General features: G+C 37.4%; 6 protein-coding genes across 11 annotated transcripts; 2 read left to right on the top strand and 4 right to left on the bottom strand.

Annotated features, from left to right (window-relative positions):
* Nucleotides 1-546: 546 nt before the first annotated feature.
* On the bottom strand, nucleotides 547-2,086 carry LOC107218982 (60S acidic ribosomal protein P2). Of its 2 annotated transcripts, none has more exons than XM_015657033.2 (4): nucleotides 1,939-2,086; nucleotides 1,303-1,475; nucleotides 1,039-1,128; nucleotides 547-784 (listed from the first exon to the last, which is right to left on the bottom strand). In XM_015657033.2, the coding sequence occupies exons 2-4, from the start codon at nucleotides 1,472-1,474 to the stop codon at nucleotides 711-713; spliced, it is 336 nt and encodes a 111-aa protein (XP_015512519.1). In that variant the 5' UTR covers nucleotide 1,475; nucleotides 1,939-2,086; the 3' UTR covers nucleotides 547-710. The 2 variants fall into 2 exon arrangements, with proteins under 2 accessions (XP_015512519.1, XP_015512518.2); XM_015657032.2 differs by having other exon boundaries at nucleotides 1,935-2,068.
* Nucleotides 2,087-2,199: 113 nt separating this feature from the next.
* LOC107219002 (rabankyrin-5) lies at nucleotides 2,200-12,690 on the top strand. Of its 2 annotated transcripts, XM_015657057.2 has the most exons (13): nucleotides 2,200-2,622; nucleotides 2,695-2,884; nucleotides 3,156-3,265; nucleotides 3,770-4,029; nucleotides 4,585-4,734; nucleotides 9,144-9,547; nucleotides 9,658-10,371; nucleotides 10,444-10,716; nucleotides 10,824-11,262; nucleotides 11,379-11,576; nucleotides 11,673-11,913; nucleotides 12,068-12,323; nucleotides 12,453-12,690. In XM_015657057.2, exons 1-13 carry the CDS (start codon nucleotides 2,619-2,621, stop codon nucleotides 12,580-12,582), a joined length of 3,369 nt encoding a protein of 1,122 aa, XP_015512543.2. In that variant the 5' UTR covers nucleotides 2,200-2,618; the 3' UTR covers nucleotides 12,583-12,690. The 2 variants fall into 2 exon arrangements, with proteins under 2 accessions (XP_015512543.2, XP_046589347.1); XM_046733391.1 differs by lacking the exons at nucleotides 2,200-2,622; nucleotides 3,770-4,029 and having other exon boundaries at nucleotides 2,744-2,884.
* Nucleotides 4,728-6,678, bottom strand: LOC107219003. The gene is made up of 3 exons (XM_015657058.2): nucleotides 6,038-6,678; nucleotides 5,665-5,847; nucleotides 4,728-5,331 (listed from the first exon to the last, which is right to left on the bottom strand). Exons 1-3 carry the CDS (start codon nucleotides 6,072-6,074, stop codon nucleotides 5,057-5,059), a joined length of 495 nt encoding a protein of 164 aa, XP_015512544.1. The 5' UTR covers nucleotides 6,075-6,678; the 3' UTR covers nucleotides 4,728-5,056.
* A 73-nt stretch (nucleotides 12,691-12,763) lies between the features above and the next one.
* LOC107218989 lies at nucleotides 12,764-14,949 on the bottom strand. Its single transcript, XM_046733406.1, has 3 exons — nucleotides 13,757-14,949; nucleotides 13,379-13,561; nucleotides 12,764-13,294 (listed from the first exon to the last, which is right to left on the bottom strand). Exons 1-3 carry the CDS (start codon nucleotides 13,791-13,793, stop codon nucleotides 13,206-13,208), a joined length of 309 nt encoding a protein of 102 aa, XP_046589362.1. The 5' UTR covers nucleotides 13,794-14,949; the 3' UTR covers nucleotides 12,764-13,205.
* A 1,316-nt stretch (nucleotides 14,950-16,265) lies between these two features.
* Nucleotides 16,266-22,978, top strand: LOC107219000 (histone-lysine N-methyltransferase SETD1). Of its 4 annotated transcripts, none has more exons than XM_046733390.1 (10): nucleotides 16,266-16,825; nucleotides 16,907-19,061; nucleotides 19,218-19,499; nucleotides 19,636-19,941; nucleotides 20,029-20,295; nucleotides 20,379-21,016; nucleotides 21,218-21,857; nucleotides 21,927-22,148; nucleotides 22,249-22,506; nucleotides 22,678-22,978. In XM_046733390.1, the coding sequence occupies exons 2-10, from the start codon at nucleotides 17,322-17,324 to the stop codon at nucleotides 22,849-22,851; spliced, it is 4,527 nt and encodes a 1,508-aa protein (XP_046589346.1). In that variant the 5' UTR covers nucleotides 16,266-16,825; nucleotides 16,907-17,321; the 3' UTR covers nucleotides 22,852-22,978. The 4 variants fall into 4 exon arrangements, with proteins under 4 accessions (XP_046589346.1, XP_046589343.1, XP_015512540.2 ...); XM_046733387.1 differs by having other exon boundaries at nucleotides 16,900-19,061; XM_015657054.2 differs by having other exon boundaries at nucleotides 16,266-17,204; nucleotides 17,290-19,061.
* A 223-nt stretch (nucleotides 22,979-23,201) lies between these two features.
* On the bottom strand, nucleotides 23,202-24,170 carry LOC107218984 (mediator of RNA polymerase II transcription subunit 21). The gene is made up of 4 exons (XM_046733404.1): nucleotides 24,082-24,170; nucleotides 23,907-23,978; nucleotides 23,727-23,838; nucleotides 23,202-23,658 (listed from the first exon to the last, which is right to left on the bottom strand). The coding sequence occupies exons 2-4, from the start codon at nucleotides 23,946-23,948 to the stop codon at nucleotides 23,273-23,275; spliced, it is 540 nt and encodes a 179-aa protein (XP_046589360.1). The 5' UTR covers nucleotides 23,949-23,978; nucleotides 24,082-24,170; the 3' UTR covers nucleotides 23,202-23,272.
* Between the last annotated feature and the right edge of the window lie 76 nt (nucleotides 24,171-24,246).

Genomic DNA, 24,246 nt, shown 5'->3' with positions numbered 1-24,246 from the left:
ATGAAGAATTTATATTTTATTGAACAGTAAGATGAATGTAGAAACTCAAGACTACTGGAGAGTGCAAAGTACAGTGTATATACTGGCTGGTTGATTTAGAATTCCCTGAGAATTAAAAGGTTTCCAGAACACAAGACAAACTCTTTTCCTGAGTGGCAAAACTTGTACTACTGAAATGGGGGGACCTCTTCCGAATGGATATCTCCAAAAATGTAATAAACGGGGGACTGTATGGATGGAAACGGGATTGATTCGCCAACCAACCATTGATACCTGAACTGACTTAGTCAAACACAAACATAAGGTCCAAGTTCGCACCGCACACAAACTCCGTTACAAAGACAGAGTCGTAAAGTAAAACAATTCCCACACACAACGAACGAAATATTTTAAATGGAGCCGAAATAGTACTGACAAAAAAAATTTTTAAAAATTAAACAAAGAAAAATTCTCCACATCTCACTAGATCCTCTGAGTTTTTTTTTTGAAACTTCACAATCTCTGTGTGCTAAAAACATCATAAAACAGTTCACCGTTGGCAATAAATTAAAACTTAAAATCATTTATTCTCCAGCAGGAGTCACATGTGTATAAAATATACAAATAATAGTAATATTTGTACTTCTGGATATATACTCTTTGACAGTACATATATTCGCCTCTGCTGCTGCAGAATAAATTCTTGTCCGTTTTCGTTGATAGTAGAGCTTCTAGTCGAAAAGACCGAATCCCATGTCATCGTCCTCAGACTCGGATTCCTCCTTCTTCTCGGCCTTCTTCTCTTCTGTAGGGACAATAAAGGAAATTTTTCAGAAATATTTCATTACACAGTAATCGATAAAGTTCTAAAATCTGTAAGTGATCAGTGGATATAAGTTACAGCACAACGACTCAGTCGAAAGATGGTATGGATTAACATCATGTTAGAGTTGACTGCAGCACAAGAATAATTTCAATTACAGGCACTGAATTGTGCCAATTACTTAGAAAAAAAAACTTGACTGGGCACACATTCCTTCTCTCACATAGCTCACTTACCTTTCTTTTCTTCAGAAGGTGCAGCTGCAGCTGCTGCAGCTGGCGCAGCAGCACCACCTCCGACAGGCATTGAAGACAGCTTTCCACGGCCTGTAAGAGTTCAAGTATTTATTATTGACCAGTGTATCAAATGATATTTATGAACATACAACATGTGTTAAACATTATGTCAAAAATAATCTGTACTTTATAGTACAGGAATGACGTAGTTTTTTTGCAGATGGAAATAACCTTGAGACTTGTATATGCTGGATTAAAACATACCTTCGTTGATCAAATCCTCGATGGGCTTTCCCTTGAGTTCAGAAATGACCTTCTTCAGTTTTTCAGCATCAGCTTCAATTCCTACGGAGGACAAGATCTTTTCGATGTCACCTTGGGATGGCGATTCCTTGCCACCCAGGACAGCCAAAAGGTAAGCGGCCACGTAACGCATTCTGAAATTGTGATTCTTTTTTGTTACACAGAAAACGGTTATAGTTATGAATAAGTGTGTCAACCTAAGTGACGGTGGTAAAAGTAACAACTATCGTCGAATTTGTAAATACGTCAGTTTTTCAAGTAATCATCACAGCCACTCAGGCGAAAGATGGTGTTGTGTGAAATCATCATGTTTGCAATTTCGACGTTGCTGTTCAATCATTTACGAGATATTGTAACCGACAAAGTCTAAACCGGGAAAGATTTTTTTTCACATTACGACAAAAGTCGCAGTTACTGGTTAGCCGCTATTTCAGCGTGTCAACACAACACACGGCAAGTCGTTAGGAATCCAGAAACATCTCGCTGAATGACGCCCATTTATCGACAAAAGGGCTTGTGTGGCACGGAGGAACGTTCGATTAATCAATTTTTTGCAATATTGTTCAATTAATAAATGCAACCAAATTACTCACTCACTTTTAAGTCTCTCACGACACGAAACGTGGGACACGCCAAAATATAACACGAGCACGTTTCACGACTGGAAACGAAATGGAAGGAAGTACCAAAGCAGATTGGCGACGTCATTGTGCCGGCTTGGTGACGGCAATATATCGTCACTTCCGGTAAATCCGGTTCTACGCCAATGAAGTTCAAACACATCCCTAAACATTTTTCAATATTTATTTCACATACTATCATGATTTGGCTCTAATCAGCGCAGAATAGGAAACGCTAGTTAATTGTAGTTACTCACTAATTGTAACGATTGTATTACTCCTCGTGTAATCAAACTTCATACTTCATAAAACAGCCTAGGGACTTTGGTATTATTACTTTGCCAACAACAATTTATAATCGGTGAATAGAGAGTGAAGATGTGTTTGATTGAAGGGGCGTAATTGCATCGAATTAAAATCCTAACAAGTCGTTTATAAATATCGTATGTAATTCAAGATCAGCCGACAAATGACAAGCGCTATGTCTATGACATTCTAGTATCGGAAAGGGTGTTGAACATTGCATAATGTTTTCTAGAATCTAGTCTTACTCTACTGTCAAAAAACTGCCATGTATGATTCGTTTTTTTACTAAATCCAACGTCTCTTTAAAAACTTGTATAATTTTTATTGCCGCCAGTTATCACATTCCACAACATGGGTAAGTTGGATGTTATCAAATTCATAATCGAATTATTTTAACAATGAGACGGGTGTTACAAATTTATTACAGGGGACTCTACAGAATCCCAGAAGTGGCAACAACATCTAGCGCTACTCCGGGAACAGTACGTCAAATTGAATGCTGCGCATCTCAAACTTCAACAAGACTACAAAAACGCTACAGCTAGCAGTCAAGAATCTTCATTTGTTAGCAGGCTTTTGGCAACTGTCGCATCGCTTTATGGGCAACAGCATTATAGGTAAAGATTCAACACTGATCGTAAAAATACAATTCCAAACATATGAATCGGATTTTATTATGTTTGAAGTAAACTTTGAAACAAGTGGCATTGTAGTATCGTATAAGATGTACAAAAATTAGAAATTGTTTATTCCTACCATTTCAAAGTCATTGAAAACATGTTCCTTAATCACGTAACAAAGTTTATTTGATGTGAAAATGAATAAGTCTCAAGAAGCTATTTGAATTTCCTAACCGTACCAATTTATCATATTTTATTTGCTTTTCAGTGATATCACAATAAATCTGCCAAATCAACAAATACCAGCTCACAAATTCGTATTGGCAGCACGCAGCGACTTTTGGAATGAATCAGCTTTGGGCACTACCTGCATTCTTGGTATGTATTTCAGTAATAACAGATAATACAGCACATGAGTACAAGAATTTTTCACCATTGTCCGCAGATATTTGTTACAAATGTTATCCATGATAAAAATCATACTTAAAAACTCCCAAAGCTTCACATTAAAATTACATTATTATTATATGTAATAAGCAGTGATTAAGACTGCATAATTATTTATCATTTCATAAATTACACATCCAATGCACAGTTAAATCTCGGCTTCCAAAAAGATAAGTTAATCACAATAACCATTCTACAACAGTGTATCCGATACATCTATCACTCCAGAAGTATAAGTGCATATCTTGTTGAAGGTCTGATAGATGTACAGTCATAACATCACAGTTTGACCTAATGCAATCTCTGCCATGTGTATACAATAAATTTTTAGTTTTCTGCACATAAATGGAATATCCACTTTTATCTTTCAAATTCTAGTAAAGTATGTCGGATTTGTTTAGGTGGGTTTTGAAATGAATACACATATGTTTTCAGATTGGAGTAATTTAGATGAGGAAGTAGGAACCGTACTACTAAAATGGGTTTACACTGGTGTAACGGAAAAAAGAAATTTGACTCTGGAACTAATGAAAGCTGCGTCACAATTTCAGTTATTGGAATTGGTCGATCAGTGCGAAAAAAATTTAATTGGAACCGTCAGTCTTCGTGATTGTGTTCATTTGTATACAGCAGCTGAAGAGCTCGGAACGATAGCATTAAGAGATCATTGCAGCTCATTAATATCTGTACATTGGGTGAGTTTTTATAACAGATGAAGATCATATGCTATATCTGAAAATTAAAATCTGTGGTATTGAGGTATTCACTGAATTGAAAAATCTATATCCTTTAAAGGGATGCATCTATATGCAGATATTTTAAAATTACTGGCAAACCTTGAGGAAATATTTTCATAGCACAGTCTCATCTCTATAGTTACTAGTTTTCCAAAGTGTAATCAAAAGGAGATCAAGATTTGTAAATCTGAACGTGATTTTCCTTGATTATTCAAAACAAATGTAAACTTCAATTGGATAGAGTATGTTGGATAAATTCTTGAAGAAATTTCGAATTTCTTGCAAATAATTGCTGCGTAATTACTCGTTTTGTTTGGCAAAGATATTTCATTAACGATGCACTTGGTACTTTGTAGAATCATTTTAGCGCATCATGTATCGTAAATTGCGACAGCTCACAAATCCCATGCTTTATTTTACACCTTAACACCCCAAAAAACTATAAAGATATCACTTACGATAGTTTTCGGAAGACGTGATTTTGTGTTTGCAAAAGTTACTTTTCAAATGCAGGATGATTTAACTGGAGAAGACTTCAAAGAGATGCCAGGAGCATTGCTGTATAAATTATTGAAGACTAAAAGCAAGTTTCCGCTGCATTCAGCTGTTCGATTGGTTCGAGAAGATGTTGTCTTTTTATTCTTAATGGAACACGATTCAGAGGTAAGAAGATATTTATTATATTTAAATAATCACTTTTATACAAGAGTTACAGATAAGTTTGCGCAGTGACTCATCATAATAGGAATAATGTAATAAACATTTTCTAAGAATTTGTACAATTCAAAATCTTTCATTACACATAAATATTTGACTTTTAGGTTGTATTCTGGTATTGTAAAAATAATTAGAATTTATTTACAGTTACTCCACATGAGAAATTATCCACAGAACATTTTTCGAATAATATTCAAGTACCAGCACTGAATCTTAATAATGAATTTGTTTTCAGACTAGATTCTTCTTAGTTCATCTCTATTTTTTGTTAAACGTGAAAATTTTGCCAAATGCATAGCATTAATCCTGCTATGCGCAGAATGATATCAGAAGAGAAAATTTTACTATCAGACTCAGATCCATTGCATAAATGCAATCCACAGTAGCAGTATTTCCGAGGTATTTCAACCTTTTGAGTTTCACAGCCTTCGCTGTAAGCAGAGTTTACTATTTTTTCTTCACTGTCCCATTTTTTTTTATTCCAGTTATAATTATATGCAGCTAGTTTCTGTGGAGCGCAGTCCCTCTCAACGATTGTAACTTCTGAAAAACGTAAAATATTCGATTCTAAAATTTTTAAACAATATTCATAAAAGAAATCCGATTACGTTTTATATTTTTATTCATATCTATCTCATGGTTCCTCTTTGTTTAAAAAAAAAACATAAAATCTTGACTCAACACGGTTCGCTGCTAAAAGACTGTCGCATTTATGTCAATTATATTTAAAGAAATCATCATTATTCGAAAAGTTCATATATTATTTTTTCTGCAAAAGTATTACTCCACTGTGAGTCTTTTAAAAGTTACTCATCTCTTTTATTTAAAATTTGTTGACGTCTTTAGATAAATATGATTAACCCAAATCATAATTACCGTTTTGCCCAAGAACCTTGGTGCTTGTTATTTTCATACATAGAGTAGACTTTGGACATTCAACTTGAAACCGTTCACTCCAGTCAAATTCAGAGCACGGGTAAGGACCCGCTCGATTATATTCTCTTGTTGGAGTGCATTTGTAGCACAAGATGCCTTCCGAATTTATGATAATAATGAAATCTGAAAGTATAAAAAAAATCTTGTAGGTGTATAATTGATACCTGCACTACGACTTGATACAGTTTTGATAAAATGCAAGTATAATATTGTGAAATCGGCAGCTGATATCTTTCAAAAAAATTTCAGGGCAACGAGTTGATCATTTAAAGCCTGCCAGTAGCAAGGAAATAAGTATTTGATCTTGACGTACGTGAAAAAGTTAGCAGAACTTTCAGTATTTCCTGCATCTTATAGTTCTGACTCACGCTTGGGCAGAAGTACTTATCGTTATAATATCGTGCACAATTATTGATTTACACGTGAATAGAATTTATTTACACCATGTCCAACAATGATTTCATAAACACTTCAACTATTAGATTATTCAATTATTTTTCTATCAGCATATAATTATATGTTAATCAAATATCACATTTTATTGAGAATCAAGCCTCATTGTTAGAGTACAAATTTTTATCTTCTGCCGAACGCGGCACAGTTTGTACTGGTTGTGTACTGAAACGTTCACTTGTGTCACTGCTTGGTCATCCAGCTTCCTGTCTTTTTATCTCAGTTCTTTATTTTTCCCTCACTCCTATATGCAAACAAATTTTATCTATAACCATATAATTGATCGGTGAATGTCATTTAATTTTAAAGGTTTATTAAATCGTACAAAGATGTGATATTTTTCCTATGAAAAGTGTCGTGTAAAAGTTTCCAATCAGTTTTCTTTAAATGCCACACGAAACGCGTGTAAATATTTACGAATAATTAACTAATATAGTATAAGCTTAACTGCAACTTTCCCTCTCTCCCTCTAGCTACTCTCTTTTTCATTATCTACGATTTATTATTGGAACGAAGTTCCTTATCGCTCGTTCACCGTAGGGGCTAGGCGGAAAAAAACGACACCAAAAAACCGACACTTTTTGGCTATAGTGCTCGTTTGCTATAGTGCGCGCGATCTCCCTCTCTCTCTCTCTCTCTATTCCAGCGTGTGCGCGCGCTCTCTCTCTCTGTCTCAGCGCTTGGGGTGGGAGACGGCAGCAGCGGTCTCTCTCACTCACAGCGCACGACTATACTTCGCCCCTCTTTCTCTCTCCTACAGCGTACAACTATACTTTGGGCCGCAGCGCGCTCTCTCACAGCGTACGTCTATACTTTGCCTCTCTTTCTTTTTATATCTTTCAAAAACACATTCGTACGATTTTATTACCATTCCTTCATATATTTGATTTTTCATTTAATTATTCTTCAATTAAACGTTCTTAATTTATTCAATGAGCAGTAATATAGCGTAAGGAACTTCGTTCGTACCGGCTGTCCCATGACAGCTCTCATGTTTTTTTTACAATTTTGTAGTCAGCTAAATTTAGGGTTACAAGGTCACTAGTTCAATTACGTCTCTATTTTCCTCTATATTTTTTTTCCTTCGATTTTGTGTTTTAGCCATACGTTTCAATCTGATGAGTCAGTCCCAGTGAGACTGCATTCCACTTAGTCAGCAATACGCGCAACCTGTTTTTAACGCTTGACGCGATATTGTCCGTTGGAAAACATGAAGGTTTTTCAAGCAGTCGCAGGCAGAACTAGAAATATTTGATATCTGGCAATTGGTGGTCGAAGGACTGCGATATCCGTGTCCCGTGCATCTTGCCCGCCACGTAATGCCAGTAATGCGTGGTAACGGCGCTTCGTCGTTGTTCGTTCGAGGCCGCGAACGGATGACCACCGACGGCGATAACCGACCACCGATGTCCGTTTTCCGTCGCTCGCACACACTCCAACGTTTTATCTATGCCTATAGCTGCCCCGAGACGACACGCTCGATGTCTTTCGGTGTGCGCGCCGATGATATTTAACGGGATTATGACGCATGCCAAGTCGAAATCCTTGTAGAGCCCACTGCTCGAGGGAATTTCCTTTCACAAAAATTGACGATAATTATACATAGATCCACGAACTATCGGACGATGGTATGCTAATTGTGGACGCGCGGGTATATTGTAAATGCGAAAACAATATTATAATTAAGAGACGCCTTAAAGACGTCCTTCATATTTTTTTTTTACTTCTACTGGAAAATTGTTAAAGTTGTCTTTACTTCAGAGTATCAAAAATCATTGTTACATTCAGTCGCATTTATTACGGATAATTTCAATTGAAATCGATTTCGTAATAAGCGCAAATTTCATCGATAATACCTTAGGATAATACACAGCATAATATAATACGCGTATGTAATGACATAATATCATAAACAAACGCCAAAAATACGATTTTTATGGCAAAAGAGCGTTTGTTTATTTCCTTCATTCGCTTTAAAAATGATTGAAATAGAGAATTTGCAAATTCAATAGCAAAAAATCGTATATCAGGCGGATACGACTGCTTCCCATTAATTGGTATAATTCAATGATAAATCGGAAGATAATGGCTGAATATTGTAAGAACGATATTAAAAAAATTTATTTATTTTTTCAAGGACTAAAGTCGTATCAACCAGTGTGTTCGACCTTCTCCCATTAATTAATGGATTTGTACGTCAGCCAAAAATTAAAAATAAAAAACATGAGAGCTGTCATGGGACAGCCGGTACGAACGAAGTTCCTTACGCTATATTACTGCTCATTGAATAAATTAAGAACGTTTAATTGAAGAATAATTAAATGAAAAATCAAATATATGAAGGAATGGTAATAAAATCGTACGAATGTGTTTTTGAAAGATATAAAAAGAAAGAGAGGCAAAGTATAGACGTACGCTGTGAGAGAGCGCGCTGCGGCCCAAAGTATAGTTGTACGCTGTAGGAGAGAGAAAGAGGGGCGAAGTATAGTCGTGCGCTGTGAGTGAGAGAGACCGCTGCTGCCGTCTCCCACCCCAAGCGCTGAGACAGAGAGAGAGAGCGCGCGCACACGCTGGAATAGAGAGAGAGAGAGAGAGGGAGATCGCGCGCACTATAGCAAACGAGCACTATAGCCAAAAAGTGTCGGTTTTTTGGTGTCGTTTTTTTCCGCCTAGCCCCTACGGTGAACGAGCGATAAGGAACTTCGTTCCAAAAATAAATTCTCAGTGCTTATGACCTTACGCCATTAGACACGTGAATCATAAAAAAAAAGTAATATACTTTTTTGAATATTACAATCCCGATAATACAGCTTTACAATTTATTATCTTGCTCTCTATAATTTTTTACATGGAACAGAGTGTGGAAAGTAATGTAAAGCATACTATCCGAGTTTCATTATTTTTATTATTATTTTTCGTAAAATTGTTAATACTGTAATAAGATAGAAAAATATTTTATGTCACAGCTTCCGGAAGCAGTGAATGCAGTCGATTCCAAGGGAGAAAGGGCATTGGAAGTAGCATTACGAGCTCGTCAACCATCTTTGGCACGAACCTTGGTTGAACATCGCGCGGATTTAGGAGCAAGAGATCCAAGTGGACTTACTCTGCTTCAGTCGGCGATCTTGAAGGGGGATTCATATTCAGCTGAATTTATTATAGAACAGCTTGAGATTAGTAACAATACTCAAAAATTATGCGAACCTGTACGTATAATTCCGGGAGCAAAGCATGCGAAGGATTTAGAAAAATACGCTGGATGTATAGCACTGCATTTAACAGCTGGTCACAGAACACAAGACATGACCTCTGTTGCTATCAGACTGATTCAAGCTGGCATTAATCCTAATTTACATGATCACAGAGGATGGTACGATTTGATTTCATGTTATCTAGACTACATGTTCTTATTCACAACGAGATTGAAAAATTTGTATGTAACTATCAGCAGAACATAATTTATCTATTTTATTGTGACAGGACAGCATTACACAGCAGCATCGCAGAAGAGAATGAAGCTCTCTTTGACCTTCTGGTTAATACCCCAGGAATAAATTTCGATGTGTTAACGAATGAAGGCCATACAGCATTATCGTTCACACTTAACACAGAAAATCTCCTTAAATCATATGCCGAAAAACTTTTGAGCAAGGGAGCAATACCGAATCCAATTTACACAACAACTAAAGATACGCTTTTGCACATTTTAGCTCGAGAAGGAAAGGAGGATGCAGCACTATTTTTAATAGAATATCCTATAAAAAATTTGGCTGTTCAAAATTCTGAAGGGTACACAATATTACACGAAGCTTGTAGAGCTGGGCTAGAAAATCTTACCCGTGCATTAATAAAAAGAAACGTGCCAACAGATGTAATGACTCTGTTGCATGGGAATGCACCGATACATTTAGCGATTTCGAATCAACATCACGGCGTTTTGATGGCACTGTTGGAAGCTGAGCAATCGAATTCTCAATTAAATTTAAAAGATGGAGAGGGTGAGACACCTTTGAGTCTAGCAATCAAAGCACCATTGAAAAAAGGGAGAGAAATTGTGGCTGCACTTATCAAAGCTGGTGCAGATATCAACCAGGTTAATGAGAAAGGATTGACACTTTTGCATCAAGCTATTCTGAAGGAGGACTCTGCAACAGCAATATTTTTATTGGAAAATGGCGCTGATATGAACACCAAGTAAGTTCTAAAACCTTCTCTTTGTGTGATATCGAAAAAGATTTTGGCTCTGAATTAAAGATTTAATTTCAGAACTCGGGATGGTGAGACGCCCCTTCAGCTATGCGTCCATTGCCGATTGGGTGAAGTAGTTGAAGCCCTTTGCCGTAGAGGAGTTGATACCTCAATAGGATCCCCACTCTGGGATGCACTTGATTCCGAACAGGAAGACACGGCATCCGTTTTAGTAGCTCATGGAGCTGATACTGACTGTTGGGGTCCAGGACCAGAGGGATGTCTACAGACTCTGCTGCATAGGGCCATTGATGAAAACAAGGAAACTATTGCGCAATTCTTGATAAGAAGGTACATGGGTTAAAAATATGTACTCTCCCCTTATCTTGCAAATGGGAAGCTTGATGACAAATTTAATGATTTTAAAAATAAATATAGTTTATAAAATATGTTTACAGCGGCTGCGATTTGAACTCACCTCGACGTCCTGGCAAAGATGGAGGAGGGGAAGAGTCGAAGGATAATTGTTCACCATTGCATCTCTGCTGTCAATGGGGTCTTGAACAAGTTGTTCAAACTCTTGTTGAGCATGGTGCCAATGTGAATTCACGTGATGCAGATGATAAAACGCCAGTGCATGTGGCCATTCAGAACCACCATGCACAAATTATTTGCCTTCTGTTGTGCCATCCTCAAATAGATTTATCTCTGAGGGATAAACGGGGCTTGACCCCATTTGCAACAGCACTTACTGTCCGCAATCACAAAGCTGCCCAAGTCATTCTAGAAAGACTTCCTACGGCTGCAGAACAAGTTGATAATAAAGGGAGAAATTTCCTACACAAAGCCATACAGCAGAACGATTTAGAAAGTGTGCTATTCCTTTTATCTATACAAGTAAGCTAATGTTTCATTTGATTTTTAATGGGGAGAAGAAAAACTTTTTGGACTTAAATTCTGAGATCCTGAAAATAATTTGGATTACATATGAATTCCCGCCTATAATTTTTCAGGTCGATGTGAACTCTCGAGTTCAGGACATGACTCAAACTCCGCCCCTGCATCTAGCTGCTGAATCTGGAAATGAGATGTTGGTGCGTAGTTTGGTCTTGGCTGGTGCTCGGATTGATGACACTGATGCGCATAGAAATACAGCATTGCACGCAGCTGCACGTACCGGCCATGCACCAGTTATTTCAGCTTTATTACAGGTGAATATAATGTTTCAAATCACATACATTCCATGAAAGTACATCAATTGTTTCTTGGGAGCTAAAATAATTAAATAAATGTCTATTTTTTTACAGAATAATATTAACTTTGATGCCATAAATGCTGACGGAGACAATGCATTGCATGTTGCTGTAAGAGAGGGCCACGTTGCTGTGGTCAGATCTCTTTTAACGGAATGTTCTCTGGATGCTGAAACGATCAATTTGAAGGGAAGAAATCCTCTGCATGAGTTAGCTAGATACGGGCGTGACAATGCAGCCACTATTTGTGAGTTGTTTTTGGAATGCATGCCCAAGTATCCACTGAACAAACCCGGTAAGTTGTGACTAAGTATGTATGTACACTCGAATGTCAAACTACACTTCTAATATTTAAATATGATTATACAGACACATAAAATATCAACTGTCTTCTTACGTTCACGATCGATGCATATAATAAATGAATCAAAATTATGACCAAATTTTAGACCTGGATGGAAATACACCATTGCTAATAGCGTACATGAAAGGAAATGGAAATTTATGCCGGACTTTAGTAAAGGCTGGAGCGTGTATGGGCTCAATGAATAAGGAAGGGATCACGATATTCAATTACCAGGTTGCGACAAAGCAACTTTTGTACAGATTACTCGATTCACTAACTCAGGAGGCACCATGGGCTGAAAAAGATATGTGTTTGGAATGTGGCACCAAGTTCGGTCTTACAATGCGAAAACATCACTGGTAAGTTTTTTTTAAATTACGGCTTCATGTTTAATATAAACAAAGAATTTTACGCACTGATTTAAAAAGCATTCCTCCCTCAATAATAGTGCAACAATATTTGATTCCATACCCTTATTTATTTTTTAGTCGTCATTGTGGACGGATATTGTGTAGCAAATGCTCTGGTCAGGATGTACCAATACTGAAATTTGGATTGAACAAACCAGTACGAGTTTGCGGTGTGTGTTTTGACGTACTGCAAGTTGGTACAGAATAATTCACTCTCATGCAGTCATATTTTAAAATAAACAGAAATTTGAAATATATCATTCCAAGGTAACAACGAGAGATTATTTACCACTAGTGGTATTTAAAATATAAGAATGTTAATTTGTTGTATCAATAAAATTATGTTAGTAATTTTTGTACTTTTGTGGAATAATTAACTTAATCCCATTTTGTTTCTCATTTAATTAAGTTTTTCAATCTTAATATTCGTCGGTAATTATAACCTGACAAATTAAACTAACAATAAGTATAACACAAGTGTAACATAATATTTTTATGATTAATTCAATCGTTATTCCATTAGTTACTTGAGATTTAAAAAGAATTTTAACCACACCGTGGGCTATGCAGTGCAAGTTGTGCTGTAACCAGATATTTTGCTATCCCATGTTTGAAAAAGCAATGAATCATTCAACATTTACAGCAGAAGAACGTCCCTCCCTAGTAGTAGTACTGAGTTCAAGTAATCACACAGTCGTTGCATATCGTTAATATCTCCTGCAATCAGTTATGCATTGCATGAATCTGACCCACAGTAACAATATTCTGCAGGTTTACCAGGCCTGCCCGTATCTTCAAACATGGAACACCTTTCATTGTAAGCGGAGCTTACTACTCGTTCTTCACTATTCCATTTCGAATCATTCCAGTAGTAAGATACTTCTCTCTGTGGAGCGCAGTCCCGCTCAATGTTTCAATTTCTGAAAAGTTCAGAAAATTCGAGTTTAAAATTTTTAAAGTAATATATCCTTCGCCTTCATATCATTAACTCTAATAGTACTTACGTCCGTGCAGTAGAGGAACAGAATAAGTTTTATTCATACAGAACGTAGATTTTGGACAGTAAACCTTGAACCGCTGACTTCGATCGAACTGAGAGCATGCCAAAGATCTCTGAGAATTAAATTCCTTTGTTGGGGTGCATTTGTAGCACATGATGCCTTCTGAGGCTGTCATTACAATGAAACCTAGAAAGTATGCGAAAAACCTGGTAGGTGTGTCATCAAGATTTGTAGTATATATGCCACATTTCTTTGTAATCCAAACGAAATGTTATAGAAATTCAAATCGTTATTCCAAAACTTTGTGTAGATAAAGCTAAATTTCATTATTTAAAACCCAGAAATAATATAGTTATGAGTAAATGTATGTCTTTTACATACATGGAAGAATGAGCAAAACCTTCAGTATTTCTGGCATCTTAGCGTAGTGACCAAAATTAATTGTTGCTAAAATAAGGTCTAATTAATATCTTTGAAGATTGTTTATAGTTCTTTTCACAATAATTGTTACAGACGTGAAAAGAACTTATTTACAATGTATAACGTGTAAAGTAAATTAAGTCAACACTGGTTTTCTACTTCTGCGGGACACTGTACAGTTTGTACTAATTAGAATCAGGCGTTCCGCCCACTCTTGTGAGTGACGTGTTACACAGCTTCCTCCCATCTCATCACTTTGCTGTAAACTTGGTCAACTCTCATATCATTGTCAGAAAAACTACTTTTATCCATAAACCTATAATTGGTCAGTAAATGGTAATGGATCATAACTGTTTAGTAAATAACTCAGATACATCACGTTATCTCTCTTTGTCATAATCCATACTTAATTATTTACATCTTGGTAATAATTTAAATCAGGAAGTATTTGTGGTTCGAGGATCGTATACACGATAGTTTTTTGGCCTTTGTTTTTAGTCTTAGTCAGACATTATATTCAGTGGATGAGTCAGTCTTATTGCAATTTATTTTTAATGGTTAATGCCATATTACCAGTTGTAAAATATGAAGGTTATTCAGATGGTTAGGACTAATGATATTTTACATCTCACAATGATCAGAAACCTGTGATGTGTATATACCTCCTCCCTAACAAGAAAGCTGTGTTCTTTATAAGAAAGTATATACGTGAATTTGGGTTAAAAACTTCTTTTACTTTGCAAATGATTAAGGGAACTAAAGATAACTTTCATCACTTCCAAAATAAATTCAGCTCACAAAATATCTTTATTGTAGCTGTGATTTGAACTCATTGGCAAAGTGAGCACAGCAAATTTGTAATGCAAGTTGGTACCAAATAACTTATTCATGCGAAGTATTATATTTTGAAACAACCATAAATCTGAGATATATCGTTTCAGGGCAACAAAGAGAGATATTTAGCCACTTAAAATTATGATAGTATATTCAGAATTATGTAGAATATTAATGTAATACCATTCTATTTTATGGTTTTAATTTATTTTTTCATTCATAATATTTAACTGTATTTACAACATGACAAATTGAACTAAGTTTAATGCAAGAGTAAGTTAATATTCTCATGATTAACTTGAACACTATTGCACTGATTACTTGAGTTTTGAGAAGAGGGTCTTAGCCACACAGTGATCTACACAGTGCAAGTAATCAAAGAGCTCTTCTACACAAATTTCTGCTGTCTTTGTTCTCGAATTCACTCGATCATTACACGTGGTCAATTTTTCTTGTAGGCTCGCGCACTTCGGCAGATTTCCACATTCTTCCTGCAAATCAGAAAATTGAATCAGATACAATATTCTCTAAAAGTTTATTCTACTGACTAGCATGGAAAAAGTGGTAAATTATGATTTTTTTTGGCTATCACGTAATCTCATTACGTTTTACAACAGATGTTAATACAGAAAACATGATTTAATTTCAATCAAATTGTCACTGCAGAAGTTAACCTTTCTAACCTACACACTCATGATTCAGTATTTAATTAGGAAAATCTGATGCATTAACCATTAAGGTGGACGTTTCCATTTTACCAACTAATAAAGGTAATGCAATCGAAATAGACCTTTTATGCTTATAGTGAAAAGCAAAAATGAAATGTTATACCGCCTAATTAGTGGTGAACGTTAAGTGAAGAATTGCAGTTTTAATCAGAATAACACGATAAGTCGGAAGAACGTAATGATATACGTATGATTGAATTTACAAAGGTAGATGTTTAGAGTATCTAAATGTATAAATTCATGTCAGTTATGTAATAATTATTAAAGCGAAGTCCTGTGATATACCTTGAGTTGCTTTTGCGGATCAACGAGCTCCTCGTCGGAGGCAACAACCGTTGGCAGGTGACGAGTGAGAAAGCTTGAGAAGATTGACATTGTGCCTAAAACAAAAGCATAGGTAACACGCGTCTGTTATAATTTCGCAACAATTGTAAATTCAATTGAATTCAATGATTTCAGGCACCTTTTCTCAAGCGAACTGAAGTCTCGGCTTTGTGATATAAATGGCCGTCGATGAGAAAACCATGATGCACTTGGGCCTGCACACGATTACCGACGCATGCGTGCCACCTCAGTTTCTTATCAAATCAACGCAGCCATTGGCCGAAATGGTATTTAAAAATTCCACTAGGACATAACTGACCAATGCGTGGATTAATGCCATTCATCGTCCGTCGGCAAGTTTTTCGACGATTATTCAACGCAAAATTACAATTGTTTAATGCAGATATCTGGCTGCTTAACGTAATGCCAAGCATTCACCGAGCTATCAGGTATTTTATAAAAGATTCAGGGAAACTATACGTCTCCCGACGGAAGAGGATATGGGATAAACGAATCGGGTCGGGCTATTGCCTCCTCCCTCGTAAAACTACTTTTTTTGCGCATTGTTCTCGGGTATCAACGCAAATAAGTTATTCATATATCAATAAAATGATATCGTCGAATGGCTAAGTAATTACATCGAGCAATGAAAATAGCGATGCTCGCGGTTATTTCTAATTCTAACATAGATTCCTTCATTGATGATTATCATTGCGCGACAAGGATGGCGTCATCCAGAAATACACGCATCGCTTTTCGTATCGCGAGACAAACAGTGATGATTGCGATATTGCAAAGCCGAGATTTTCACTAAAGAAAAGAGAGTTATAAACGTTGGTAATAGTCGTCTACGTTCCGATAACAAATGTTCGAGGTTTATTTTGCAATGGTTAACTCAATCTGAGTGTAGAGCGTTGTGTGGACAGTCAATCTCGAAGTGCCTTTGCGCTAAGCGTGTCGGAAGGGGCTGTAGTAAAAAAGGGAGAATTTTTGAAGAAAAGAAATATCAAGGGAGCCAAGCAAGGGTTCTCCCTGATTAAAAAGACGACGACGAAATCGAGGAGCGTCAAGAAACACGAAGGAGATGTCTAAGATGTGCCGAGTATGAAGAAAAATCGAAGTCCTACATGAACGACTGATCGAGGTTGGGTTTACACACAAAAAAAAACTTGTAATTGTACTAATTTTGCATTTACTCAACAATCAAAAACATGCCAGAGTGAAGATTCTTACAGGAAGAAAAGTCTACGAGTACGAATTCCCGAGAACGGTCAAACATCTTCGATCATAACCATTTTAGGTTATGTTTGCCTGGCTTTGATGTTATCCTGCACCAATTTCGGACCACTATTCACCCTTATAATCGGAATTCTCCAGACATCGTTGAACTGACTATTCCAGGCTTTAAAACGTTTGCTTTGATCACCTTTTTGCCAAATTGAAGACACCGAACTTTTGTCAAATTGGGTCTCAAAAATAACCTTTTAAACTTGTTTGAACCATTGGCTCCAGCTTTTTCTTAGGTACTTGAAATACATTTCAAACTACCAAGTTATTCAACTGTCGAACATATCCATGGAAAAATATTTATTTAGAATTCTGGGCTAGAATTTTATCTGAATGGATGATGCCTGGAGGCGATGAACGGAATGGAGAGGCATGGACACGGGCACGGACATTCGCATCACCATCACGGCCATGGAACCTCGCAAAGTTCGTCACAAAACTCCAATCAATCGTCAAAGCATGGTCATACGCATGGCGCACATCCTCAAAAGGAGGCAGCCACTGGTCAAGCTGCTCAGAAACTGAGGAACTACAAACTGCTCGTCGATCCCTTCCTTGTAAAAGGTGCCTCCAAGTTATACCGTTACGATGGAATTGTTCCTGGAGATCCGACGTATCCTCCAGTTCAACTTCGAGATCCAAGATCGCAGTTGACGAGAATATGGACGAGATTAGAACAGCTGGACTTACCTGTACCACGATTCAAAATAGATTCTAATTATTGCGGGGAGCCGCCGCCGCTGGAGGTTACATTTTGCCATCTTAATGACAATATTGATAGAGGTTTTCTAACGGATATGGTACACAAATTTGGTTTGATTGAAGAGTTGACTATTTATTACCATCCGTTGACTAACAAACATCTAGGAATTGCTAGGGTTATATTTGAGACAACAAAGGCTTCTAAAGCTTGTGTAGAGAAGTTAAATAACACTTCTGTAATGGGAAAGGTATTGAGGGTATTCTTGGACCCGTTTGGTGACGAGTGTAAAAAGATATATGAGGATTTGACGACTGAAAAGAAGCCAGAGAAGAAAGTTGAAAAAGAAGTGAAGCTGGAGGTTGAATCTGAAAAACAAACACCAATTGAAAAGGCACCACCTGAAGACAGGGAGGAGTATAGACCTGTTAAAAAGAGCACTCAAAGCATCGAAAAGACAAGGGATCCTTATATTGAAAATTCAAGATTCAGTAAATTTAGAGATTATCCAACCCCTGGTGGTAGCACTGGTAGTGATTTGGGCTATGGCACAGCGCCGAGTGAACTCAATTATTCCAGTACCTATTCACAGAATTCTACACCAGCGGCGAGCTATGATTACCCTCAATATTATTCCAGTTATCATCACCAAGCATCCAACAGTTACGTCGCAAGCATGCCACCAAGTGTTACGCAATCTATATCAATGCAACAAAATTCTAACTTGTGGTGGGGAGCTACTGGACCCAGTGCTGGTCCCGCAGGATACTCAGCTACACCCGTGTGGCCAGCAGTCCAGCATAATGTGGGTATCGATACTCCAAGTCTAATTCCAGATGCAAAAACTTCTACTTTGTTAAAAAGTACGCAAACGCATCACATGCCTAAGAAAGAGAAAGAGAGTCTACCAATTACGACAAAAAATTCTTCAAGAAATTCTCCAGTGGACAATTCTGGAAAAACTTTAGATTTAGATACCAGAATCGCCATGCTTTTAAAGGACAAAGCCGGAGGTATGGCTCCACCATTCTTACAGTTTGGAAGCGATTCTGAAGATGATAAAAGATCTCTTCAACCAGATGAAGAAATGCTCTCCGAACCACCTAGCCCGTTCCTTTCATCCGACATGTATAAGTCCTGTTTTGAAAAGATCTTAGAACGTAATAAAGAAAGACGAAAAACACATGAAAACAATATTAATCAGTTCTCCGTTGACGAAGAATTAGGAAGTGTGATTAGCTCTAGCGAAGACGAAGCTTTGTTAGGTAGTTATAGTCCTGCCCCTGATGATATGGAACCAGAACCACCCAAGGAACCTCCTCCTCCACCACCTCCGGATGACGATAGGATGTCCTTGAGCAGTTTAAGCTCTGGAGATGAGAAGATTGAAGAGGTAAATTGGCCCCAAATCTATACAAGTAACAGTTCTAATTACGTATTTTAATGCAAATATTTAAAATTGATAGAAGCTCCCTCAATCTGTAAAACAAATACACTGACACGGTAAATCGATTAACAATTTAACAAGTCTTTTATGATATTGTGGCAGGTTGTAGCTCAAACTGAACCACAGAATCAGTTGTACTCGGGAGCTAGTTATCCCGGACATCTAGCGCAGTATCCAGCATCGGCAGATGTGTATCATTGGCCAAAACCAGCACAGTACCCTTATCCATATGGAACACCCTATTTACCAAATCATCATTACCAGCCATCAACAAATTCCGTTACTGGGGGTGTCGGTGCACCTCAAGGAACTGCCTACTATCCCACATTGCAATCCAGACTGCAGGCATTAGCCAACCACAATATTACCAAGGATAATCCACAGGTTGGTTAAAAATAAAGTTTGATAAAATACCATACTTAAAACCATCTGAATCTGTGGTGAATTCAAATGTAGGAATTGATTCAGAGGTCGCAAAAATGCAAAGATGTATTTTTACAATCTCTTTTACTTTATTAAGGGCCCTACGATCAATGGAGTACTCAACAGAGTTGTTACTGAGCTAAAACAAATCTTGAAGAGAGATTTTAATAAGAAGATGATTGAAAATACAGCGTTCAAGTTGTTCGAGGTTTGGTGGGATGAGAAGAAAACTCAGAAGACGCAAAGTACTGATGAAATCATGAGTAATAATGCTGTCAAGGAAGAACCATCCAAGCCACAGGGACTTTCGTCTATTTTAGAACAAGGAACTCCACTGGGACTTAATTATGATGGGTTTGGATTGGGTATTAGAGCTAGTATGCCTAAGATGCCATCCTTCAGGGTAGGTGTTCAACATTTTTTGCTATAGATACATACACCTTGGTGTTACCAAGAAATCGTTTATACTAATTTATGATATTATTCACAGCGGAAGATCAAGGCACCAAGTCCTTTACCACAAGATGAAGACAGTCGACAATCTGACCATGTGGATCCTGAAATTATTGACAGTGACAGTGATTTGGACCTACAGTCGGCGCAGAAAGCAAAAAGACGTCCTCCCTCTATCGGCACTGCCTCTTCATCTTCGTCATCACACAGTAGTACCTCGAGCGCACAATCCAGCAGCAGTGAATCCAGTAGTAGTTCCAGCGAAAGCTCGGATGAGGAAGAAACTTCTAGTGCTTCCCAGGAGGTATTTGAACAAAAATTGGTCGATTTGAATGTAACCTTGTTGGATGACGTGAAATTAATTTTAAAAAATCACTTCGTCAACAGGATAGCGATGCCCGAATGTCCGATAATCGTCCGCTAGCATGCAACAGTGAAGATCCTGATATTTTAATGGAATTAGCAATTCAGAGATCCTTGGATTGTCCGACACCAACCAGAAGTGAGACACCTGTACCTAGTCTACGGCTACAAGACCAAGATTTGGATCAATTCCCCCAGCACGATAACGAAATAAGCCCAATTTCTTCACCGATCATGGATAGAGAAACCAAAGACGAAAGTAGATTAAGGACAGATGAAATAGAAGTGGAGCGAAGAGTGGATCAACTCGCAACATCTGATGTTCATGTTGACAAATCGAGACCCGAATTGCCGGTACAACCCCAGAAGACAGTTAAGCCAGAAATTGTTACTACGTCGCCAATTAAAGAGGAAAATCGAGACATTCAGAAAATGGAAAGTTCTGCTGCTGAGGCACTTATGGCTTTGGCTGGACAAGACAATATCATAAGACACAAGAGTCCAGGTCCTTTACAACCAAATATTATCCGAACTCTACAAACATTGCCGGATAAATACATAAACAATGAACCGATATTGAAAGATTCTGAGAAAATTGATATGTTCAGTGAAATACCTACGACAGATTCGGAAGAGGAAAGCCTGGAAATAAGGAGGATACGGTATGTTGTTAAAAATGAAATACTAACAGATTAATGAAATCAATGTGCAATACTAAATTTGCAGTATTTAAGTTATAGTTATTTTTTTCTAATCGAGCTACAGAAGTTATTTCAATGTTTTTTGGCCAAACGGATAGCCCTGTCTTTTGATCAATTCATTGTGTTCATCACCATGATGCATTCTTTTTTTTTTTTTAATAGATTCCAAGCAGAGACAGATTTGCGTCTGAATGGTCAGCACAGTCCAAGTTCTCCTGGCTCTCAGGCATCTCAAGTTTACATGGAGCACTCGTATTCACTTCCGCCAGCACCACCACAACCTTCCATATCCGATTCCCGAGTTTCCAGTCTACCTGTACCTGTTAAACCGAAACTTACGAAGCCACCAAAATTGGAGAAACTGAAAGAGAAGTCTGATAAGACTGCTAAAAAGAAATATCCCAAATATTCCAAACTCCATACACACCAAAACCATGAAAAAGAGAAAGAAAACATCGAAAATGAGTTCGCGTATGAACCGTTACCACGAAAGTTCGAGGAACCACTTAAAACGTACAAGGAACGGGATCTAATGAGCGAAATGGGAGTGCTTTATGAATTTCTAACAAAAGGAATAGATGCAGAAGATGTTGAATATTTGAGGAGAAGCTACGAAGCTTTGCTGGCAGATGACAACCAAGGATACTGGCTGAATGACACCCATTGGGTTGACCATCCTGCAACGGATATTCCAAGTCCTGCTAAAAGGAAAAAACGAGACGAGTTACGATTACATTCTACAGGAAGCGCTCGGACAGAAGGCTACTACAAAGTTGATATACGCGAAAAAGCCAAACACAAAGTAAGTTTGTGTTACTATATTTCTTGCAGAGAAAGTTATGTTATCTTTGTTTTATTTTCTCATTTTTAGCATCACTATGCTCAAAGCATACAGCGCAGTAATGACATAGAGGATAGTACTGGACCATATTTGGGTGGTGACGGCACAATGAATGGCCCAAAAACAAAGGCTAAGGCATTAACTGGAAAAATGCAGGCCTTATCACGGGAGGCGAGAAGTAATCAGCGGCGGTTATTAACAGCTTTTGGCATTGACACTGACAGTGATTTACTGAAGTTCAATCAGCTCAAGGTAATATTGATTGGAGTATCATTACATCTGTCAATCAGATTATCATGTATTTTATGTGGAACATTGTGACTCAGTTTTGAATGGCTTTCTTATTACTTAGTTCCGAAAGAAGCAACTGAAATTCGCCAAATCCGGTATTCACGATTGGGGTCTTTTCGCAATGGAACCAATCGCTGCTGATGAAATGGTGATAGAATATGTTGGACAGATGGTGAGACCAGTGGTCGCAGATCTACGTGAAACTCAGTACGAGGCTACAGGCATTGGTAGCTCTTATCTGTTTCGTATTGATCTTGACACTATTATCGATGCGACGAAATGTGGTAACTTGGCAAGATTCATTAATCACAGCTGCAACGTGAGTTCAATTTGTTACTTGAACTATACCTAATTTTTAAGTGTATTCGCTTGAATAGTTGACACTTTATGGATGATTAAGTCTTTAAGACTTTGGAATTCAATTTGCTTTTCTACTATCTTCAGTTCTAAATTATTGCAAAGCAATATAATGGTAAATGATTTGTTACAGCCGAATTGTTATGCTAAAGTAATAACAATTGAAAGCCAGAAGAAGATTGTGATCTACAGCAAGCAACCAATTGGTGTGAACGAAGAAATTACTTATGATTATAAGTTTCCGTTGGAGGATGATAAAATTCCGTGTCTGTGTGGCGCACCCCAATGTCGGGGTACGCTCAATTAATTTCTTGTCACCTTACTGTTCATCCCCCTTCAATCAACCACACCCTTCTCATATTTTTGTAAATAAAGTCCCATGTAAACATTTTATAAAAAGCCAATGGAAAATGGTATGTTTTATTCGAAATTTATTTCTTGTTGCCGAACATTTTGATCATGAAACTCTAGTAAATTATCTAACCATTTTTACCTGAATGAATTTACAGAACTTTATGAACATGTATCTATATTTTTCTTTTCCAATCTTGTGACATTAGTCACCAAGATTTTTTTAGTTAGCGATCTGTTTAATGATACTGCTTCTCTTGAGAGATTTCTCTCTTAAAAGATATGTCTAGAATGAATAAGCTCTGCTTAGGCATTTAGAAAAATGTTTATTTGATAATGGCTAAAGTTTCTTAAATGTAAATCGGACAAAATTCATATCACTGGCTCATAGAGTTCGGCGATGGATCTGGTGGTTGATGTGAATTACTTGAAGGAATTGTATTGATAGTACCAAAGTTTTCCTGTTTAAAATTAATATGAGGATTTAAATTTGTATTGATAATTGTGGGAGCAGCAGGATTTTGCATGTCCAGCTGACTCTGCGCAATGTCTTGGAGGGCTGCTTGAATTCTTTGAAGCAAAGCTTCACCCTGTCTGACAGTTTCTTCTAGCTGTTCCGCAGCATCTTGATTTTCTTGTTCAAGTCTGCTCAGACTAGCTACTTGAAGTTCCTGAGAAGAATCTTCACTCGGAAGGCTTTCTATCAATGTATCAATATCTTTGGCGCATCGGGCGATCAGCGTAGCAAATAGAGTCGCATATTCTAAAAAAGTCAAACCAAAATATGCTTTGTGAACTGAATGATCACAAACAATGATTACTGAAACTCACCTTCCTGTGTCTGATGAGGTTGTGGCGTTCCAATTCTATCAAATCCCGGAAATTTAGTAGGCATAGAATATTGTTGCAAGATCCCAACACTGTTGCAGAAGTGTTCAGCTTGCTGTAAGGATAATAATATCGAATTATCGTGATGAGTTTGCCGGCTAATTGATTTTACGGCAAGCTTACTTGATTTATGGTGTCTTGCAATTGGGTTAGACGATCCGCCATTTTTGCGATGCACCTAATATCAACAACGGACTTTTCCAAACGCAATGGTATTGCCAGAGAGGAAGTACACAAGTTTAATAATCAACCAGATGTAGCAGATGCATATTTTGTTTTTTGAAGTAAATTTACGTACATTATCACATCATATCTCGTTACTCTTGACTTTTGACTATATCAGCTCGTGTTGCGCTGCTGTCACTATCACCATTCTCACGACAATCTGTACGACGCATATATCGATATTATAAGTCACATACTTACCGACGCAGCACCACACTGCCACCATGATCCTGACAGT

Source organism: Neodiprion lecontei, chromosome 3 (genome assembly GCF_021901455.1).
Source record: "Neodiprion lecontei isolate iyNeoLeco1 chromosome 3, iyNeoLeco1.1, whole genome shotgun sequence".
Classification (NCBI taxonomy): Eukaryota; Metazoa; Arthropoda; class Insecta; order Hymenoptera; family Diprionidae; genus Neodiprion; species Neodiprion lecontei.
This window is presented reverse-complemented; position numbering and strand designations above follow the sequence as displayed.

What these genes read in the sequence shown, in the direction of transcription:
- LOC107218982 (XM_015657033.2), bottom strand. Translation starts at nt 1,474, where the DNA reads ATGCGTTACGTGGCCGCTTACCTTTTGGCTGTCCTGGGTGGCAAGGAA. An exon ending in CGAGGATTTGATCAACGAAG is followed by an intron (nt 1,129 to 1,302) that starts GTATGTTTTAAT and finishes GAACTCTTACAG; the next exon opens with GCCGTGGAAAGCTGTCTTCA. An exon ending in ACCTTCTGAAGAAAAGAAAG is followed by an intron (nt 785 to 1,038) that starts GTAAGTGAGCTA and finishes TTGTCCCTACAG; the next exon opens with AAGAGAAGAAGGCCGAGAAG.
- LOC107219002 (XM_015657057.2), top strand. An exon ending in TATGGGCAACAGCATTATAG is followed by an intron (nt 2,885 to 3,155) that starts GTAAAGATTCAA and finishes TTTGCTTTTCAG; the next exon opens with TGATATCACAATAAATCTGC. An exon ending in GGCGCTGATATGAACACCAA is followed by an intron (nt 10,372 to 10,443) that starts GTAAGTTCTAAA and finishes ATTTAATTTCAG; the next exon opens with AACTCGGGATGGTGAGACGC.
- LOC107219003 (XM_015657058.2), bottom strand. Translation starts at nt 6,074, where the DNA reads ATGCAGGAAATACTGAAAGTTCTGCTAACTTTTTCAC. An exon ending in AGTTCTGCTAACTTTTTCAC is followed by an intron (nt 5,848 to 6,037) that starts GTACGTCAAGAT and finishes TTATACTTTCAG; the next exon opens with ATTTCATTATTATCATAAAT. An exon ending in CAAGGTTCTTGGGCAAAACG is followed by an intron (nt 5,332 to 5,664) that starts GTAATTATGATT and finishes TACGTTTTTCAG; the next exon opens with AAGTTACAATCGTTGAGAGG.
- LOC107218989 (XM_046733406.1), bottom strand. Translation starts at nt 13,793, where the DNA reads ATGCCAGAAATACTGAAGGTTTTGCTCATTCTTCCAT. An exon ending in GGTTTTGCTCATTCTTCCAT is followed by an intron (nt 13,562 to 13,756) that starts GTATGTAAAAGA and finishes CATACTTTCTAG; the next exon opens with GTTTCATTGTAATGACAGCC. An exon ending in TGTTCCTCTACTGCACGGAC is followed by an intron (nt 13,295 to 13,378) that starts GTAAGTACTATT and finishes TGAACTTTTCAG; the next exon opens with AAATTGAAACATTGAGCGGG.
- LOC107219000 (XM_046733390.1), top strand. Translation starts at nt 17,322, where the DNA reads ATGAACGGAATGGAGAGGCATGGACACGGGCACGGACATTCGCATCAC. An exon ending in TTACCAAGGATAATCCACAG is followed by an intron (nt 19,500 to 19,635) that starts GTTGGTTAAAAA and finishes TACTTTATTAAG; the next exon opens with GGCCCTACGATCAATGGAGT. An exon ending in TCATTAATCACAGCTGCAAC is followed by an intron (nt 22,507 to 22,677) that starts GTGAGTTCAATT and finishes GATTTGTTACAG; the next exon opens with CCGAATTGTTATGCTAAAGT.
- LOC107218984 (XM_046733404.1), bottom strand. Translation starts at nt 23,948, where the DNA reads ATGGCGGATCGTCTAACCCAATTGCAAGACACCATAAATCAA. An exon ending in TGCAAGACACCATAAATCAA is followed by an intron (nt 23,839 to 23,906) that starts GTAAGCTTGCCG and finishes TTATCCTTACAG; the next exon opens with CAAGCTGAACACTTCTGCAA. An exon ending in ACCTCATCAGACACAGGAAG is followed by an intron (nt 23,659 to 23,726) that starts GTGAGTTTCAGT and finishes TGACTTTTTTAG; the next exon opens with AATATGCGACTCTATTTGCT.